General features: G+C 45.0%; 1 protein-coding gene across 8 annotated transcripts in view; it reads left to right on the top strand.

The window, feature by feature from the left end:
• The window catches only part of RIMKLB (ribosomal modification protein rimK like family member B), a 104,087-nt gene that overhangs the window by 53,246 nt on the left and 29,834 nt on the right, over nt 1–21,007 (top strand). For all 8 annotated transcript variants that reach the window (XR_012646550.1, XR_012646547.1, XR_012646545.1 and 5 more), the window contains exons 4-6: nt 829–1,059; nt 8,637–8,723; nt 18,714–18,917. Coding sequence is in view for 1 of the 8 variants with exons in the window: in XM_075002401.1 (XP_074858502.1) it covers nt 829–1,059; nt 8,637–8,723; nt 18,714–18,917 (522 nt within the window). In the remaining 7 variants the exon portion in view is untranslated. The remainder of the gene's footprint in view (nt 1–828; nt 1,060–8,636; nt 8,724–18,713; nt 18,918–21,007) is intronic.

Raw genomic sequence — 21,007 nt, 5'->3', positions numbered from 1 at the left:
CTGAAGTTTAGCTTAGATATGAGCAGAAGAGGAGCAGAAAAGACTCATCTCCAGCTTAAAGCTTTAATTCAGATACTTCCCAAAAGCAAGGTGAAACAAACTGTGGATTGGTGCCAGTAGAATAAATACCGTTTCCATTATGTAGAGAGTTGCCAAATATGTATTGTCCAGATTTGAATTGGTCCAGCTGGCTTCCACTCTTTATGAAATCTAAGTGCACTGTCATCTCTCTTCCTATCTCTTCTTTCTTGCTTCAACATTTTATGATGCCAATATCAAGTGCCATCATCTCAGTTAATTTCACAGAGTTATGGGTTTCTATCACTTTTCACTTTATTGACCTGACAGGATGGTCAGAATGACTTCTGGGCTCTCGCTGTCATTTGCCAGGCTCAGGAGACTTGACATTTTCCAAAAGCAATGCCACCATAATTACTTTCCTGCAGCTTGTTTCACTCCAGATTTCCCTTCCATCTCATCCCTTCAGACACATGGCTTGTTGGATTAGATTGGTATTTCCCCATCTCTAAAAATTAATCATTCTATGGGCTAGTCTAAGATTGTCCATCCATCATTTTAAATATATCAAGGGGGACAGGCAGGTTCTTTTTGCCTTTGTACAAAATGGCACAGCTGACCAGGTGAATTATAAGAGTTATGTGCTGCCATTTAAACTTTCGGCGTTACACATCCATTAGACTTAGCATACGGATGTATTGATGATATGATCTGGTGTAATAATTAGTTCTATGCTTTGTTTATCCATCTGTCTTGTTTTTGAGCTCTTGGAATGTGTTAGAATGGCTTTTCGTTCATTCTCTTCTGCAGGTCTCCGGGTGAATGGGGAGCTCATTACTGCCTATCCACAGGTGGTGGTTGTACGTGTGCCAACACCCTGGGTCCAGAGTGACAGTGACATTACGGTGCTTCGCCATTTGGAGAAGATGGGCTGCCGGTTAATGAATCGGCCCCAAGCCATCCTCAACTGCGTCAACAAGTTCTGGACTTTCCAGGAGCTGGCTGGTCATGGTGTGCCTCTCCCAGACACCTTCTCCTATGGTAAGCTGCTGGGTTAACAGAGCAGTATACTTAAGCAGTTGGACATTTGTCAAGTTCAGAAAGGCTCTTATGTTTGGATGAAGTTTGTGACAGCCTGAGAAGACTGTTGCATAGTGGCTAGATTGGGGACTGGGACTTGGACTGTTTGTTCTATTTTGGACTTTGCTCTGACAACATGGGCATCTCATTTAGACACTATGCTTCACTTTCCTCATTTGTAATGTGGGGTATTGTGAAAAATATTACCTAAAATACTTGGAGATCTTCAGTCGAAATTGCTTGAAACATATGGTAATTTGTGAAACTTGGTGTCACAGGATATTACTGAGGTCAAGAATTTAGCTGTATTTGAAAAAGGATTAGAAATGTATATAATCAAGTACATCCACAGCTATAATGGTTGCAAGTCATAGTGCTTTATTACCAAAAATTGCCTGTGATTAGGAGGATAACTACTTCTGTAGAATGATTATTCAGTTCTTGTCTACAAGTGGTTTTACTGCACCTTCCTCGAGTGTTTGGTACTAACCACTGTGAGACAGAATACTGTGCTAAATAAATTTGTGATCTGATCTAGTGTGGAATCTTGTTTAACTGTAATACATTTAAGAATTGAAGATTCCTCCTTAGCTTTCCTTTCTGTCAAGGAAAGGGGGAACCTTATTGTCTCTGCAGATACCTTTATTAGAACCTATTGGTGTATCTGTCACAAAAAGCCTCCTGGACAGAGAACTGATCCATGAATTAGGTCTGACTGATACAGGAACTAATGTGAGATTATATATATAATTTTAAAAGATGATTTTAAAAGACTCAGCTGCCCCAACAGTTGCGACAGGGGAGGTGTATGTTGTTCTTTTGGGAAAGGAAGGCCTAAGACATGAGAGGTAATCAAAGTGCGTTTTCCATCTTACACAGCTTTCTGTATTATACATGTGTAGTGTCTGCATAATATATTGGGCCAAGGGTTGCTGTTCTTCTGTTTAAGTGGTAGTTAGCTTATAAAGGATGTCATTGCTAAGAAAAGCAGATGTTGAGCTGCTCATATTCTATCATTAGCAGCAAAATCCAGGGCAGAAGGAGTTGCTGCTGATTTTTAAGCCATGACCAGCACTTGAGTTCTCTCTTTTTCTGCACGTCTGAAAGGGGGCTCTCCCTCTCACCCATCCCTTGTGTTCCCCACACTACGATAAGCACTCTTAATGAAGGGGAATTGAGCTCAGATGCTAGGCTGTTCTTCTTCAAGTGCTGTCTCTGTGGGTCCTCCACAGTAGCTTTTGGCTTGCCCAGCACCACGGGACAGAGACTTTGCATAGTAGCATCTAGTGGGGGCTGTGCATGTGTGTTTTGCAGCGTGTGATGGTCTTGTCACTGGGATCACGCGTGCAGCCCCCTGCTATCCTCAGTTCCTTCGTCGTTGCCCTAGCCTGTGGACAGAACTCCACTCCTCTCTCTGCTCAGCCCTACAGAATAGAAAGAATTAGGTTTAGACTTTGTGGGTTTTTTTCATGAATTTCTTAGTTAACTTATTTAGACATCAAAAACAAACACACCTTCTTAGCCAGGATTTACTTCTTTAGACATTAGCGTTATCTGTATTGTACATCATTCACTGAGACTCCACTCAAAACAAGGAAAAGAAAAAAACAAGGAAAAGAAAAAAACAAGGAATAGAAAGACGAAGAAACTGAACAATGAATTCTTGGTTTCATTGTGTCTGTCTCACTGGGGTTCAAGAAATGCTCTAAATGCTGCAAACCCATGCATGCCTCAGGTGGCCATTCCAAGTATATGCACAACCTCAGAGAGATACATATCCCGCAGAAGTGCTCTCAATGTAAGAACCTTACCGCTCAAACCAGAAGGCACAGGGAGCTACATTTAAAAATGCTCCTCTTCAACAAGGCTACTGGTGCCAATGACAAAGGCACCATCTGCAGTACTGTTGGTGAGGCTGAGGTAGAAGATCGCCCCGCTTTATGCACAGTGCAGATTTTATGTGAGGAGACTGAGGCAGCTTTAGGGCTTTTGTATGCCTGATGTGCTTGGTTTATTACCCATGCTCAGCCTAGCTAGAAGGGAGCATTATGGGGAAGACTTGGATTTTACCTTAGTTCTCCCAGAGGAGGAAGCAAAGTCCCTGTCAGGTGGGATTTTCTCCACATTTTCTTGATCATCCTTGATTATCTGGTCTCGAAGTACAGCACCTACTTCAAATTGGAGCCATAGAAGTTCCAAAACAACATTAAGGGAAAGGATTTTATTCAAACTTCTTCCTAACAGAGAAGAAAATGTGGGATTGGAGACCCATGTTAGCTCCCCAGTGATTAAACAAATATATTTGCAAATAGCATTTCAAGATGACCACACTATCCTCTGTAATCCCTGCACTGGATGAGGGGGACTGGTTTGCAGCCCTCAGACTTCAAGATGCCTATTTCACCATCCACCCTGCTCACAGATGGTTCTTACGCTTTGTCCTCATTTCAGAGCATTATTGGTACAGAGTCCTCCCCTTTGGGCTTTCAACTGCCCCCAGGGTATTTACCAAAATTCTTGCACCAGCAGCTGCACACTTCAGACAGAAGCATAGCACTATATTCCCATATCTCGATGACTGTCTTCTTTGGGGTTCTTCTCAAGACACTACAAAAGCTATGGTACAGTCTACAAGACACCTCCAATAATCAATGGGACTCCTAGCAAGAGGAAGACCAAGGATAGGGTAGGCTCATTGCTCAATGAAGAAGGAGAAACAATAACAGGAAACTTGGAAATGGCAGAAATGCATGATGACTACTTTATTTTCGTCTTCACCAAGAAGTGTGAAGAAGGAATGTCAAGCATAGTGAATGCTAATGGGAAAAGGGATAGGTTTAGAAGATTTAAAAAAAAAAGAACAAGTTAAAAATCACTTAGAAAAGTTAGATGTCTGCGTGTCACAAGGGCCTGATGAAATGCATCCTAGAATACTCAAGGAGCTGATAGAGGAGGTATCTGAGCCTTTAGCTATCATCTTTGGAAAATCTTGGGAGACGAGAAATTCTGGAAGACTGGAAAAGGGCAAATATAGTGCCCCCCTATAAAAAGGGGAATAAGAACAACACAGCAAACTACAGACCAGTCAGTTTAACTTCTGTGCCAGGAAAGGTAATGGAGCAAGTAATTAAGGAGATCATCTGCAAACACTTGGACGGTGGTAAGGTGATAGGGAATAGCCAGCATAGATTTGCAAAGAACAAATCATGTCAAACTAGTCTGATAGCTCTCTTCGATAGGCTAATGAGCCTTGTGGATAAGGGAGAAGCGGTGGATGTGGTATTCCTAGACTTTAGTAAGATATTTTATATGGTCTTGCATGATAGTCTTATCAATAACTTAGGCAAATACAACTTAGATGGGGCTACTGTAAGGTGGGTGCAAAACTGGCTGGATAACTGTACTCAGTGAGTAGTCATTAATGGTACCCAATCCTGCTGGAAAGGTATAACAAGTCAGGGTCCGACAGGGGTCTGTTTTGGGACCGGTTCTGTTCAATATCTTCATCAATGATTTAGAAATTGACATAGAAAGTATGCTTATTAAGTTTGCAGATGATACCAAGCTGGCAGGTGTTGCAACTGCCTTGGAGGATAGGGTCATAATTCAAAATGATCTGGACAAATTGGAGAAATGGCCTGAGGTAAACAAGAAGAAGTTTAATAAAGACAAATGCAAAGTGCTCCTCTTATGAAGGAACACTCAGTTTCACGCATACAGAATGGGAAGCAACTGTCTAGGAAGGAGTATGGCAGAAAGGGATCTAGGGGTTATAGTGAACCACAAACTAAATATGAGTCCACAGTGTGATGCTGTTGGGCGTGGGGAGGGGAAGGCAAACATGATTCTGGGATGCGTTAACAGGTGTGTTGTGAGCAACATGCAAGAAGTCATTCTTCTGCTCTACTCTATGCTGATTAGGCCTCAGTTGCAGTATTACATCCAGTTCTGGGTACCACATTTCAAGAAAGGTGTGGAGAAATTGGGAAGGGTCCGGAAAAGATCCACAAGAATGATCAAAGGTCTCGAACATGACTTATGAAGAAAGGCTGAAAGAATTGGTCTTGTTTAGTTTGGAAAAGAGAAGATTGAGGGGGGAACATGATGGCGGTTTTCAGGTATCTAAAAGGGCATCATAAGGAGGAGGGAGAAAATTTTGTTCTTCTTGGCCTCTGAGGATAGAACAAGAAGCAATGAGCTTAAACTGCAGCAAGGGAGGTTTAGGTTGGACATGAGGAAAAGGTTTCTAATTGTCAGGGTGGTCAAATATTGGAATAAATTGCCTATGGAGGTTGTGGAATCTCCATCTCTAGAGATATTTAAGAACAGGTTAGATAAATGTTTATCGGATGGTCCAGACAGTACTTGGTCCTGCCATTGGGGCAGGGGGCTGGAATCGATGACCTCTCGAGGTCCCTTCTAGTCCTAGTATTCTGTGATTCTATGATTCATCACTATAGCCAAATCAACCCTGGAACCTACCACGATTGATTTCATACGAGATCATCGCAACTCCACAGACAGTCGTGCTTACCTATCGTCACTTTATGACAATATAAGGACCCTCATATTGCAGCTTGTTGTCATCCTTCAGTATCTGTTCTTACCTGCCTTTGTCTCCTAACCATATTGTGCCCACCACTTATGTAGTCCCCAGTGCTCGACTACATTTCTGCTACCTTCAGCATTGGCTGGCATCAATATATACCCCGCCAGATGTCATATACACAGACAAGTGACGATCCCTCCAAAGATCATCGCATCTGTATGCTGATGGCCCCAAGAAGAAAATATTCTAGTAGTGGTCCCATTTCATCACACTCAACCAGCCCAACAAATTAGAGCAGATGTGTTGCTCCACGGCTGTGGAGCACATTGCCACCAGTACCGTGTCCATTGTTGATGGATCAAGCACAAACAGAGACTATATATCAATCTTCTCAAATTACAGGCCGTCTTCAATACGTGCATGTATTTTTCTCCCCACTATTCAACAGAGGACCTTTTGCATCCTTCTGGACAATACCACGATGATGTTTTATATCAATCATCAGAGAGGGGCCTGCTCACAACTGCTTTGTGTAGAGGCCATAAAATTATGGAACTGGTGTGTTGCGCACACGTTATCCTCCTTAACATCACACCTGCCAGGCACGAACATTAAGCTTGCAGGCTCCCTGATTCATCACTTCTCCGTGGATCATGAATGGGAGCTCCTTCACAAAGTGACCTGACACCTCTTTTAGAAATGGGGTCACCCAGCCATAGATCTCCTTGGAACACCACAAAATTCCAAATGCTACCAGTATTGTCCAAGAGCTGGCAAAGGCCACACATCTCCAGGGGATGCCTTTCTCCTCTCCTGGCATACTCACCTCCCTGTATTCCTCTCTTTGCCAGAGTCCTCAGGAAAATCCGGACAGACTGAGCACAAATCATTCTCATGGCTTCAGCATGGGCCAGACACCTCTGGTTTCCCTTACTCTCTCATGTATCTCTTCATCCTCCTTACCTGCTTCCCAGACATCTAGGCCTACACTCTTGGAACAAGGGTTCCATGCTTCACCCCAGACTGCATACCCTACACCTGACAGCCAAGTTTCTGTGTGTCTCCCAGAGGATAAGCAGCATTACGTCCAACAAGTGAGAGATGTGCTGTTACATAGGAAATGAGAAACATGTAACACTTATCTCTCTAAGTGGAAGTGTTTCTTGAACTGGTGTTTGGAAAGGGGCGTACAACCTATGAAAGTCCCATTACATACGATTCTAGACTACATCCTTTGCCTAAAGATACTCACCTGTCATTTCCTCACTTCGAATCCATCTGTCTGCCATAACAATCTTTTGCCCACCTTCAGAAGGCTTCTCGGTATTCCCCCCCTGCCCCCTCCAATTATGAAGAGGTTCTGGAAAGGCCTACAAAATATCATGCCTCCATGTAAACTTATACCTCCTGCTTGGGGCTTGGAACTTGACCTTCATACCTTAATGGGACCACCGTTCGAGTCAATGGCCACATGTTCACTAGCTATGTTAAGAGCGAAAACTCTGTTTCTAGCGTCTAGAACATCAGCTCGAAGAGTAAGCAAGATCGCTGCTTTGACTGACTCTCCAACATACACAATTTTCCATAAACACAAAGTGGTTCTACAGCCCCATCCCTCCTTTCTACGAAAACTACACTCCCAATTCCACATCAGTGAACCTATTGTCCTTCCTACCTTTTTACCCTAAGCCTCATGCTTCTCATATGGAAGCCAAACTGCACAAACTAGATGTCAAAAGTGCGATATCCTTCTGTATAGACAGGACACCGTGATTCAGAAAAAATCTCAAAGGCTGTTCTTATCTATTGCTGAAAGATTGAAGGGATTGCCTCTTTCATCCCAACGTGTGTCTAGACTCATACCTTCATGCATAGCACAATGCTATTCTATCTGAAATAAACCTCTTCTGTTAACTCTGAGAACTCACTGTATGAGATGAGTAGTGCCATCGACATCCTTCCTAAAGGGAGTGCCACAACAGGACATATGTCGTGCAGCCACGTAGTTCTCTGACCACACGTTCATGACACACTATGCAATACAGTCACATGCAGACAAAGACAGGGAAGTAGCTAAAGCAGAACTGTCTTTGGTAGTTGCACTGACTCATAATCCACCGTCCAATTAGGGGGTACTGCTTTACAGTTGCCTACTGTGGAGCACCCATAGGGACAGCACTTGAAGCAGAAAGAGAAGTTACTCACTTTGTGCAGTAATGATGGTTCTTTGAGACGTGCCCCCCATGGGTGCTCCATGACCCACCCACCTGCCCTCTACTTGATGCAGTATGCTTAGTTAGGTGGTCCATGAAGTAACTGAGGAGAGCAGGGGCTGCGAGCACAATCCCGGTGATGCGACCAGCGTGCGCTGCGATTGCATAGGTGCAGCCACCACTAGAAGCTGCTATGAAAAGTCTCTGTCCCATGGTTCTGGGCAAGTTAACACCTACCATGGAGCACTCATGGGGAACACACATTTTGAAGAACCATCGTTACTGCACAAAGGTGAGTAACTTTTCTCTTTACTAGATGAAAAACATTTAAAACTACTCTTCTGGTGGCTTTATAGATGCATTGCGATGGAAGGCTAAAAACATTAATCTGGGAGTTGGGAGTCTGGCAGAGATGTAGGGAATTCAGATCTGGGAAGGTAGAATGGAAGAGGATTTGGAGGGTACTGGTCTCTGTCTTGCATCTTGTCCCCCCCGTTACACAGAGCCAGGGTGGAGCTGTGTCTCCAGAGGATCTTCCTGTTGGTTCCCAGACAGAAGGTAGGTGGGTGGAAGTTGATAAACATGGAGAGGGAGTAGGGAGCAGAAAAGAGCTGACACTTCTGAATGACCTATGTTCTATAATCCTTTGTTTTATGATGCTGCTTTTTAAGGTCAGAGGTGGAAAGGGTGTATTCTGTATCCAGTAGTCACATAGATTATATTGGTAGTATCAAATTGGTCACATGTAACATTTATTGGTTCTCTTTTTTTGCCAGGGGGTCATGAGAACTTTGCCAAAATGATTGATGAGGCGGAGGTGCTGGAGTTCCCCATGGTGGTGAAGAACACACGGGGTCACCGAGGTGGGTGCAGGGGTGAGGAGAAGAGGCGCATGGTAGTGACCCACATTCCAGGGTTCTATATGTGCTGAAGGGAAAGGATTTGAAGAGGCTTTATGCCAGTGGTTAGACTTTTATTTCATTCTGTCTAAATATTTCCAATGTCTGAATTGCTTCTCAGGGTATGTCTACAGCGCTGTCTGGATCAAGAGGCAGCAGTTGATCCAGTGTGGGGGCGGGGGTCAGTTTATTGTTTGTAATAAAGGCATGATAAATGGACTGCTGATCACTTTCCTGTCAATGAGAGAGTGTTTGCTCTGGACACACCACAGTGAACACACTGCATTAAATAGATCTAAGTATGTGGACTTCAGCTACACTAGTCATATAGCTGATATTGCATAACTTAGATCACTCTCCAGTGGTAGCCTAGACCAGGCCTGAGCGTTGAATAGACTGGGAGGTAACTTGGGAGGCAGTTTTTAATGAATCTGGAAACTTACAGAATAGAAAGTACGGGGGTCCTGCATGTGGTGAATTGGCAGAAAAAGGAAAGAGAGAATTCAGGGAACTATAGGTCAGTCAGACTTACCTCAGTCCCCAGAAAAATCATGGAGGGGATCCTCAAGAAATCCATTTTGACACACTTGGAAGAGGGGAAAGTGATGAAGTCAGCATGGGTTCAACCAGGGCAAGTCATGCTTGACCAATCTGATTAGCTTCTATGATGAGGTAACTAGATCTGTGGACATGGGGAAGTTAATGGATGTGATATACCTTGATTTTAGCAAAGCTTTTGATTCAGATTCCCACAATATTCTTGCCCATAAGTTAAGGAAATATGGATTGGATACATGGGCTGTAAGGTGGATAGAAAGCTGGCTAGATGGTTGGGCCCAACAGGTAGCAATCAATTAACAGGTTGGCAGTTGGTTTCAAGTGTAGTGCTACAGGGATCAGTTTGGGGGCCAGTATTGTTTAACATCTTTCTGAATGACCTGAATGAGGGGATGGATTGCATCTTCAGCAAATTTGCAGATAACACTAACCTAGGGTGAGAGGTAGGTACATTGGAGGGTATGGACAGGGTCCAGAGCAACCTTGACAAATTGGAAGATTGAACCAAAAGAAATCTGAGGAGGTACAACAAGGACAAGTGCAGAGTCTTGCACTTGGGATGGAAGAATCCCAAGCATTGTTATAGGCTGGGAGCCGACTGGCTAAGTAGCAGTGCAGCAGAAAAGGACCTGAGGATTACAGTGGGTAAGAGGCTGGATATGAGTCAATAGTGTGCCCTTGGAGCCAAGAAGGCTAATGGCATATTGGGGTGCATTAGGAGGAGCATTTCCATTAGATCTAGAGAAGTTGTTTTGCCCCTGTATTGGACACTGGTGAGGTCACATCTGGAGTAGTGCATCCAGTACTGCTCCCTCCAGTATAGAAAGGATTTAGATGCGTTGGAGTGGGTCCAGTGGAGGGCAATGAAAATGATTAGGGGACTGGAGCACGTGACCTATGAGGAGAGGCTGAGGGATCTGGGCTTATTTAGTTTGCAGAAGAGAAGAGTGAGGGGTGATTTAATAAAAGCCTTCAACTTCCTGAAGGGGGGCTCTAAAGAGGCTGGAGGGAGTCTGTTCTCAGTAGTGATAGATAACAGAACAAGGAGCAATGGTGTAAAATTACAGAAGGAGAGGTGTAGGTTGAATTGTAGGAAAAACTATTTCAACAGAAGGTTGAAGCACTGGAATGCATTGCCTAGAGAGGTGGTGGAATCTCCATCCCTAGAGATTTTTAAGCCCTGGTTTGACAAAGTCCTGGCTGGGATGATTTAGTTAGAGTTGATCCTGCTTTAGAGAGGACTCTGGATGCAATGACCTCCTGAGGTCCCTTCCAGCCCTAGGATTCTATGATGCTAACTGTGTGAGGAGCCAGGACGGGAATAGCAGGTTTCTGTCGCGTATGATTAAGTATCATAGGCACAAAGGTGGAGAAAGGCCTCAGAACTTGCCGTAGTAGTGGAATTAAGGGGAAATTTCTAAATGGGCTTTAGAGACCATGTCTCAGTTCAGTGAACCTAATATCTCTTTTCTTTTTGCTTGACTTTGTCAGTAGTCAGATTTTAGTTTAAGCACGGTGGAGGTGAATTCCAAAGCAAGATTTTTGATTCTGTGAGAGTGCAAATTCTGCAGTAGGTTCCAGTAACTGAATAGGAGCCTCAATTTGTAATTTAAATGTCAAATGTTAAATCAGTTTCTTAATGTTAAATTATCAAATGAAGACATATTATCAAACGACAATAGGTATAAACCAGTATGTTTCCACACAACAGGTCTGCACCAGTTTAACTAAATTAATTTGAAAAACAGATTTTAGTTGAAGAGCTGAAAGTTTTTTATGTAGCCAGAGCTTTATATTCTGATTACGTAGCAAAGGGTGAATTCTATATTTGTGGAATATGTGGGACCCAGAATTTAACTTGACACGGCATTGTATTCCGCTGATTAGATCTACTGAATAGAATCAGGTAGTATACTTGACAGCTATCCAGTTTCTTTTTCTTCCTCATCCTGGGCTTGTAGAAACCCCTGTTTATAAGGGGTACTTTAAAGCAAACTTTGACATTTGTCTTTGTACAGTGTTGTTCTTCTTCAAGTGCTTCTTCATATCCATTGAGAATAGGTGTGCGTACTCAGCACATACACCAGTACTGGAAGATTTTTTCCCTCAGTAGTATCCGTAGGGGCCTCCCGTGGGTGGCACGCACATGTCACACTATATAGGGAGTTGCCGGACTCTCTCCACTCTTTCTTCTTGGTGCCAATATCAGTGATTGGAACTGCTATGCAAAAGCCCTGCTCTTGCTTTGCTTTTATTTGATCGGTGTTCATTTGTAAATAATCCTTCCTTCCCTACCCCCAACCTGCAGGTTGTTGTGTGTTTATTGCCACAGGTCTGTGCCCACTGGTGACTCTTATAGTGAGTGCTTATGCTGCTTGGGAGAGAATCTTGTATCAGTGACAGGTTGTGAATCTGTGAATCTTTCCTGCCACAAACTAAGAAGGAGAGAGGTGTTGGCTTAAAAGTTTTCCTCATGGAGTCGGCCCTTTTCCTGCAGGAGCAGCATTCCTCACTCAATGCCAAGTGCCAGTGCTTTGGTGCGCAGTGCACTGCGGACAGCATCCCCAGGGCCGGCACTGATCCTCATCCTTGGATCTGGCTAAGGGACCTAAGAAAGCGGGCAAGTGCAGGTCTCCGGGGTCATGTAAGGACAAGGGACAGCAAGGAGGCTGCTGCACACTGCTCAGGCAGTCACATCAACCTTTAAGTCCCCTTCTCAGCGAGGAGTAGTCCACCCTGTTCCTCAGCACCTAGTCTGGATAGCAGTGCTCAACTACACATGCCGTCCACCCCACAGTTTCTTCAAGCGGCCCAGGACATTATATTGATGCTGGTGCTACTTACACCAGTGGCAACCAATTCCCACCCTAGAGGAAATCCTGTGCTCTGCTACTTCCATTCCTTATTGGGCAGCATTCCTGCTTTAGAGGGGTACCATGACAGCAGAAAATGACCAGCAGACAGATGGTTCGCAGCCTGGCATGTTCTGCAGGTGGTGTGGAAGGACTTGCAGGTAGCTGGGCATAGGTCTTCTGAGGCATGTGCCCCCTGGCACGTGCGACATATAAGGGGCTGGTACTTCCAGAGTCCAGCCACAGCTCAAGGGCAGGTAATCCATCTGCTGGCACCACTCTCCTCATCACCAGTGTCCCCTATAAACTGTAAGCTTGTGTGGCTGTTTGGGAGAAATTTAAGCGTTAATCAGCTGATTAGCATAGCACCCACACAAAGTTTTGTATTTCTGCTGGTGGTGTAAATTCGCAGATGCCTGGGTGCGCATAAAAATGTATTCTGCACTGGGTGGAAAACCTCCACACATGGATGGAAGACATTAGAGGGAGCATTGCTCATCAGTGCTGTTCGCCGGCACCATCTTTCCCAAAACATGCCTCAAAGTAGCACAGCGTTCTTCATGGTATTACTCCAGGTCTCAGCACTGGTCGTCCACTGTTTGCTATTAGATACCTACCTGCATATGGCACAGATCACCTGAGCACTATTAGTCTCTAGAATGCCAGTCTAGACTCTCCTCTGTTGATCAGCCTTGACAAGGTGGGGTCAGTAACCATTCTGTGAAGAGTGCCCACGTACCCCCATCATGGTCTCTGGGCAGCATCAAATCAATGAGCTGTGCATCTAAGCCTTGCTGTCTACTGCTGGCCCAGGCTTCTGTATTGATGTATGTACCCTCGTTAACCATGCTGCAGATGGAACCTGAACCCATGCACTGATTTCCATGCAACCCATGAGAGGAGGTCCCTATGCAACACTGGATGCCCCGCTCAGTAGCCATGGCATCAGAGGTGCTGTCAGCCTCCTTTTAGAAACAGGTCCTGGCACCAGAGGCCTTCTGCCCTCAGTCTGCCACCTCACCAATTGTGCCAGAGATATCAGAGCAACCTCCTGCCCCCCACTTACCTGAGGAGGGGCAGTTGGAGCAAACATCCCCCTCCTCATCCCCAGATGAGGCCATATGGAGCCTCCACCTGTAATCCCTCAGGGCAATGTGAAGGCACAGCAAGACTTTTTAAAATGGGTGGCTTACAACTTAAATCTCCATGCTCAGGTGCTGGAGGAACCCACTGATACCCTCTTTAGGGTTCTCAGTCAGGTAGCCCCAGCCAGAATGGGGTCATGAATATCATGAAAACTCTGTGGCAGACACCCTTCCTCATGTCTCCAAAAGGGAAGAACATAAATACTTCATCTCCCTCAAGCGGCATGAGTATTTGTATACCCACTCAGGCCCTAATTCGCTAATTGTGAAAGTGGTGAACTGCCACAGCTCAATCAGGTACCTACACAAGGAATAAAGACTATAAGCAGCTTGACTTGTTAATCTGCAATCTTTATACATCCTCTAGTGTTTCTCTCTGAGTAGCGAACCCACCATTCCTGGATAACCCTCTACAATGTTAGTATGTGGCAGGCAATGTCCAAATCTGAGTCCTTGCTGAGACTTCCAAAAAGGAGTGGTGCTCCAGGTGGCATTGAATGTGGCAGAGTATGTAGCTCATTCCAGGGTGACTGCAATCTCTCTTTACAGGACAACCTGGCTTCTCTTCTTGCATCTCTCTGTGGAGGTGCAGCAGTCAGTTCAAGATTTTCCCTTCAGTGATCACTCTGTTTGCTGACCAGACTGACTCTAAGCTGCATGGGTTGAAAGGTTCGCATACTACCTGAAAGGAACTGGATTGTACATCCCCAGTGTGGTGTGCAAAAAATACAAGCCCCAGCCTCCACAGCCCCAGGAATCTCATCCCCAATGTGAGCCAATGCAGGGCAAATCCACGGGCTGTAGGAGCAGGCTAGACAAAATTTCCCCAGCTCCTTCTCATTCAGGTTCCACCCATTGCAAGCCTGCAGGCAAATGCCCTTTTTGAGGATGTGCCCAAGGGTGATATGCCACTCCATTCACCAGAACCTCCCCTTTTAATTGCCAACAATTTACACCCTTTCCTCCCTGCCTGGTGCTCCATAACTATGTACCATTGGATCCTCAGCATGATGCAGCAAGGCGGTACCCTGCAACTCACTGTGATGGGGTTTGGGGATCCACAAGTTCTGCACCCCACCTGCAGGTAGGAGTGACTCTCACTCAGCAGGAGAACAGCGGGTTTATTAGCCGACAGGGCACAGCGTCATACAGAAGAGTCAGCAGGCAAAGACAGCCAGTCCAATCCACGTTGGGGAGAGGAGACCTCAAGGGGCCTCCGGAGCCGGGGTCTTGCCCTCTCCTTTGTCTCTCTCTCTCTCTCTCTCCCCCAGCCCAGACTCCCTCTTCTCAACTCCCAGTTCCAATTCAAACCCCTCAGGCTCCACCTCTTCCTTTGTCTGCAGTCCAGAGGTGTCACCTGGTTGCCTAGGTTACCTTCAGCAGGAGCCCCACACCCTCTGTGAGCCACACCCTTATCCCCCACTACATCACACTCACCTGCCATTCCTTCCACCCCACCCACACCATGTCCTTGCTCAGGAACCCTTCTCGCAAGAATCTGCTCATGCAGAAAGTTGAGAAGTTGCAGCAGGTGGAGGCAGTGGAGGATGCTCCATCTCCATACAGGAACTAGGGGTTCTAGTCCCATTACTTGTTGGTTCAGAACTCTGATGAACATGGCAGTGCTCCTGCAATGGCCCTTGCCTGTCCACCCAAACCACTGTCCTGGGATCATAGTCATCTGTTGCATCCCATCCTCGCATCCCTCCACTTCCCCATGTGGCTGCTTCCTGGCTGAAACTAGAGAAGCTTTCCTTCTCAGAAGTGTAGTGAGTTCTCTTGGAAAGCTGAAAAATTGATGTATCTGACAAAATGGACTATATTCTCAGTGTGAACTGCAGAGGCCCCCTTACAGGCTAATTTGGACACCTTTACTCCATCTGAAGCATCAGAGTCTAGCTTATTCTTCAAACAAGGTACATTTGTCTGCAATTTTGGCTTTCCACGTGCCAATTCAAAGCCAATTAGTGTTTTCGCACAGCATGATGCTCACGTTCTTAAAGGACCTTGAGAGACTTCCTGCAGGTTTGAGCCACAGGCCCTCAGTGGGAGTGTAACCTGGTCCCCTCTTAGTTAAGGGGGTTGCCCTTCAAGCCTATGGCCCCATATTCCCACTCACGTTCCCTTTTTGGTAACAGTGTTGGCCAGGAGAGTTTACAAACTGTGTGCCGTGACTTTGGAACTGCCATATACTGTTTTCTGTGAAGATAAAATGCAGCTGTGGTCCTGCTCAGTCCTCCTTCCCAAGGTGGCTTCCACATGGGTTAAGACATCTTCCTGCTGGTCTTTGCCCAAAACTGTATAAGACAATAAGTAAAAGTGCTTCCATGAAGAAGTCAGGAGAGCTATCACCTTTTACCTAGATGAGATGAAGCTCTTTTGTAGGTCATTCCAGTTGTTCATTGCATCTGCTGAAAGGATGAAAAGTCTCCCGGTGTCTGCACAAAGGACCTATAACAAAAACCTCTTGCATCCAGATGTGCTATGAGTGGGCAGGAGTGCAACTGTCACTGTTTGTGAGAGTGCACCTGACCAGGGTGCAGGCTGCTTTGGTAGTCTTCTTGGATCATATCCAAATCAAGGATACCTGCAAGACTGCAATGTGTGGTCCTCAGTTAATGTGTTCACACCTCACTGCACCATCATGCAGCAGGCCGGGGATGATGCTGAGTTTGGCTGAGCTGTGTTACAATGAACATTTTCTTAAACTCCTATTCACCTCCAAAGATACTGCTTAGTCACCTAGCTTGAATGGACATAAGCAAGTACTCGTAGAAGAAAAAACAGTTGTTTTTCTCATAAATGGTGCTCTTTGATATATGATGCTCAGGTTCATTCAACATCCTGCCTTCCTTCCCCATTGTTGGACTTCCTGGCAAGAGGGGACTCAAGGTGGAGGGGATCTGGCAGTACCCTATATAGTATGGCATGTATGCACTACTCCATGGGCCACTGCACTTGGCTCCCTATGGATCCAGCTGAAGGAGAATCTTCTGGTGCTTGTGCATGTGGTGAGCACACACACCGATCTTGAATGGACATGAAGAACACCAGTTGCAGAAAAAGGTAACTGTCTTTTTCCGTGGCTTGGATTCCTAGGTGACACGCTTCTCCCGAGTACTTGAAAGTTAAATACAGAACAGCAGAGAGCAAATGATATTTTAGAAAACCATGGCTTATGTGTTTTGTATAGTGAATAAATTAAATTACTAAGGCCATTTGCAGTGCAGTTTGCATTAGTGCAAATGAACGTACAGTTTTTTATCTGGTACTGCATAATTCCACTGAAATTGGCCATTTCCTATTCTCTTCTGAGTCCTTGTTTTTTTTTTTCTATCCCCATTTTGGAGCACAGTAGTTGGAAGAGGGAGGAGGTAGGGCATAAGAAGCAGCACAAGGAAAATAAGCTTAAGTGCTATTTGGGACTGAGTAGATGGCATCATTTTACATCCTTCGGAAGCAGTGGAGTGTACTGAACCTGTTTGCTGGCTTTAGCAATTCCATGCTATATAGGAATATGGTGCTACTCGGACCATCAGCTCTGAAGGAGTGGAGTCTGCTGTAGTGGTGCTCCCAGCACAGTGTTTCATCTTGTTTTCCTTCTGCTTTTCCCCCCCCATTTCCTTTGTTAAACACGGCAGTTTACCATGGGATTTTGTAATTCATAACTGCAGTATAATTGACAGTGCCTTATTGCAAAATGTAAATCTGATGTGCTACATAATACATAGGCTGTCAACAGAAGAGGAGAACAAGAGCTAAGGCTGATGAAGGAGAGGAAATGACTTGCAGAGCAGTGGAGTTTGTTCCAGAAGTGGTTTCCACTGGCACTGGGGGCTATGTGGTGGGACAGGGAGTTTGTGTGAAGTAAACTGAGGTAATAAGATGTGGAGTAAAAATGTTGGCTGAAACAAGTCTTTTGAGAGTAGCTCATTGGCAAGAGGGATTGGATTTTAAAAGAATCGAGTTGGTCTTCTTTCACCAGCTGTCCATATACTCCACAGTTTCTTATGTTTGATGGAATAAGCTGTTGAAGTTATCTCGTTTTATCAGCTCTGTCAGAGTCTGTCACATCTGTATTTCTCTCTGAGCCCTTGTGTTTCCTGAGATGTCTTTTATCTCGGTACTGAGATGTTTTGTGTACAGGGTGCTATTTTACTCATGTATTTTAATGAGGATTTTACATAGTGGACTAGTGCCATATGATATTTCCTACAGTGTATCCAGGTAGAGTTCTAAAGTTGTTTCATAGCAGTTCGATTAGTATCCATGCATGAAGGCTTTTTATACCCTGAAGTTACTGTTTTTTGCCTGAAAGAGGGGAGAAGTTGTGCTATTGGTTGCATGTATATTACTCTCTCATAGTTTGTGTTTCTTTTCCTCTTCTCTCTTCAGGCCCCTCTCCCAAAAGGGGTCAAAATTACAAGACCCAGCTTCTCTATTAAAGGGCTTTTTCGACCTAAAAACCCTGACTGTCTGAGTAGTTTGTACATTCAGCAGCAGTAAAGCAGTTGGGTACTGATCTACTCAGGAGAATGTGCAAAGGGGTATAAAATATATCCAGATCATGAAGATAGGTCGTATTTTTTGAGATTCATCATGTGCTCTATCTGTAACACAAGACAGGTGTAGCAGGGGCCGTGAATTGTATGGGCCCATGGTGCCTGGGCTCCAGGAATATTGCTGACCTGGGGCCTAGCTCCAGCTAAGTTCAGAGCCAGGTTTCTCCCTGGCCCTCTTGTTTCCCCTGTGTGCTATCTCTAGTGCATCCCCCAGCCACTCCTACCTCTGCTGGCCAATGTAGAAGGGCCCAGGGACGCTCACTACCATTGGTTGTGCAGCAGCCTAGAGTGGCTTCCTGTTTTTTCCATGTGTGGTAACAGCATGTCCCTGTGGTCCCTATGTGGGGGGTGGGGGTGGTCTTTGTGTGCTGCCCCTGCAGCTAATGGAGACCACAGAGGTGATGCCTGCAAGCAGCAGCACTCAGAGGCCACCCCCAATCATGGACTGCCTGCCTGTGAGCCAGTGTCAGAGGGGGGTGCCTCAGGTAAGTGGCTCAACCCTTCCCCTGCATCCATTCTTGCCCCTTCCCCTCTCCTGTACCCCACTCACTTCCGCAGCCCGGAGCCTGTTCCCAGCTCTGACTCCTTTCCAGATCTTGAGCCATCACCCTTTCTGCACTCAGACTCCCTCCTAGAGCCTGCACTCTTCTCCCGCCCAAACTCCTTCCTAGAGGCTTAGGCAGGTGTGTGCATGGGGGGGGGGCGCGTTGGGGATGGGTGGGGGCACTGGCTGTTCTGGACACCACCAAAATTTCTACAAGCCTGTCACCCCTGAAGTTTAGTGGCTCTTGCCCTCTTTCACCAGTCCCTCACCATTAATGTTTTCTTTTGGAAAAGGTAAAGCTGTGTTCCTGGCACGAGATAAGCACCATTTGGCAGACCTGAGCCATTTAATTCGTCATGAGGCCCCTTACCTGTTCCAGAAATACGTCAAGGAGTCCCATGGCAAGGATGTGCGTGTCATCGTGGTAGGCGGCCGAGTAGTGGGGACCATGCTGCGCTGCTCAACAGATGGGAGGATGCAGAGCAACTGCTCACTTGGTAGGAGTGGCACTGTTTGAGGTCTTGGTTGGAATTTGTGAAGCCCAGTGGGAGATGAGTGACAACCCCAATTTAAATGAAAAGTTTTGCATTTTATTTTTCTTTTATTGATGGTTTTTACAGTAATGCCTAGGGGCCACCTGAGAATGGGACCCCCTTGTTCTAGGAACTGCATAAACATAGAATGATACAGTGCTTGCCACAGAGTTTAGTGTAAAAAGAGAACATGTTGTGAAAGAAAAGAATCCGCAAGCAGAGTGAATGATGCAATGGTGGTAAAAGTCATGTTAATGCCATGGTGTTTTTGGTCTTTGTTAGTTTAAATTCTTTTAGTTGGGTTGTGTTAAAGGGCTTAAGCTAGATGGAACGACCTGAAAGTAGAAGGTGAGGTGTTGAAGCAAACCTGTCTGCACAAGGAAGAGATTGCACAGAGTGAGAACTGGGGAGAGCTACCTGAGATCAGTGTCTGTCAGCCCCTGCTTAAAGTGTGTTCTTCAGCTGCTGGACTGGTTTCAGTATCTAGCTGGTTCCTTGGTGCAGTTTCTTTCTAAAAGGCATATGGCTCCTAGAGCCCTCAAAATGGTGGGGAAAGGTCCTCCTCTGACAATACTGTATCTGGGAAATCCTGTTGGGAGAAGGTTGGCTCTGGCTGGACCACATTTTTACCTCCTTTTTCACATGCAGTTCAACCAGTTTCCCAAATGTTATGGGAGATCACAAATGTTTGGCAGATTGTGGAATTTTTATTGTAACAGATACTAGGGGCTCTGACCCAACTTCAGAGCGATGGCTTGAGGAAAGATGTCTCAGATAGAATGCTCTATGGCTTAATACTACCTAAGATGCAGAGCATCCAAAGTTCTCATTAAAGCCAGTGGCAAAGATATCCCAAAGAGCGTAGCAAAACATGTGCACATTCATGTCTGAAATCTAGATACATTTTTGAACACTTACACTGCCACCACTGAAATATAGTGATTCTGTGGCAGCTATTTTAAAATGAAACGAGTGCTAGGGAATATTTCGTACAGGAAATTAAGAACACTGTATACAACTGATACTGCAAGGGGAATTTTAGGGAATCAGAATAACTGTTCTCCAACCTACAACTTGCACACTAGAGTTAAGAAGTCTGTAAAAGATTTCTAAAATGTGGGTCAGGAGCAACTCCCCCCGGCTCCCTTTTTTTTTTTTGCAAGTAGGTTGGAGAGACTGCCTTATGCTGAGCAAAAGATGGCCTTAAAAATGTGTTGTTTTTATTTTATTTTATTTTATTTTATTTTATTTTTTTATTTTATTTACTTATGTATTTATTTATTACTTTAGATCTTAGCAATATTTGTAATGCTATGTCTGGTCCTCACTGGTCTTTCAAAGGTTTCTTGACGTGCTTAGACATATGTATTGAGAGCGCACAACTTGACTTAAAGGGTGAGATGTTCACAACATATGCCTTTTCTTTCAAATACGCAGTAGGTATATGAATTAAATAAGGCATTGTTTGCACTATAGTGGCACAGCTACAGCACTGCCATTGTGCTTTTTATGGTGTCAGAGGGCATGTCTATAATTACTGTGTGTTTGACATGCTGCATTCAATCCTCCAGAGTTTGATTTTTGTCACGTCCATGAAGACACGGCAAAATCGATCTCTCTGGGCTCCGCCATCTACCCTGGTACTCCACCCGATAGCATGGAGTAAGGGACATTGGCATGAGCCCGAAGAGCCCCAATCTTCAATAGGGACCAAAGTCCATCCTTATACGTAGATTCTCGCTAAACTAATGGAGTAGCTAGAATTGTGTATCTGCGATTGACTTTGTTCCCTAGTGTAGACCAGGCCATAGCATAGATGCTTCCTACATCCACAGAAGAGGATGGTTCAGACTAACTCAGGAAGCTGAATTTTTAGCATCCCTGACCAGTATAGTTCTGTCAAATTTTTAAAAATAGCCCTGGCTTAAATGGTTAACAAGAAAAATTAAAAATCCATTTTCCTCTCAGCTGCTTAGCATTCAAACTTTTCTTTTGTGATGTCAGATCACTAATTCTTCAGTTACTGTAGCCTTTAGGGTAGGAAAGATCTGAGT

This window comes from Carettochelys insculpta, chromosome 1 (assembly GCF_033958435.1).
Source record: "Carettochelys insculpta isolate YL-2023 chromosome 1, ASM3395843v1, whole genome shotgun sequence".
Classification (NCBI taxonomy): domain Eukaryota; kingdom Metazoa; phylum Chordata; order Testudines; family Carettochelyidae; genus Carettochelys; species Carettochelys insculpta.
This window is presented reverse-complemented; position numbering and strand designations above follow the sequence as displayed.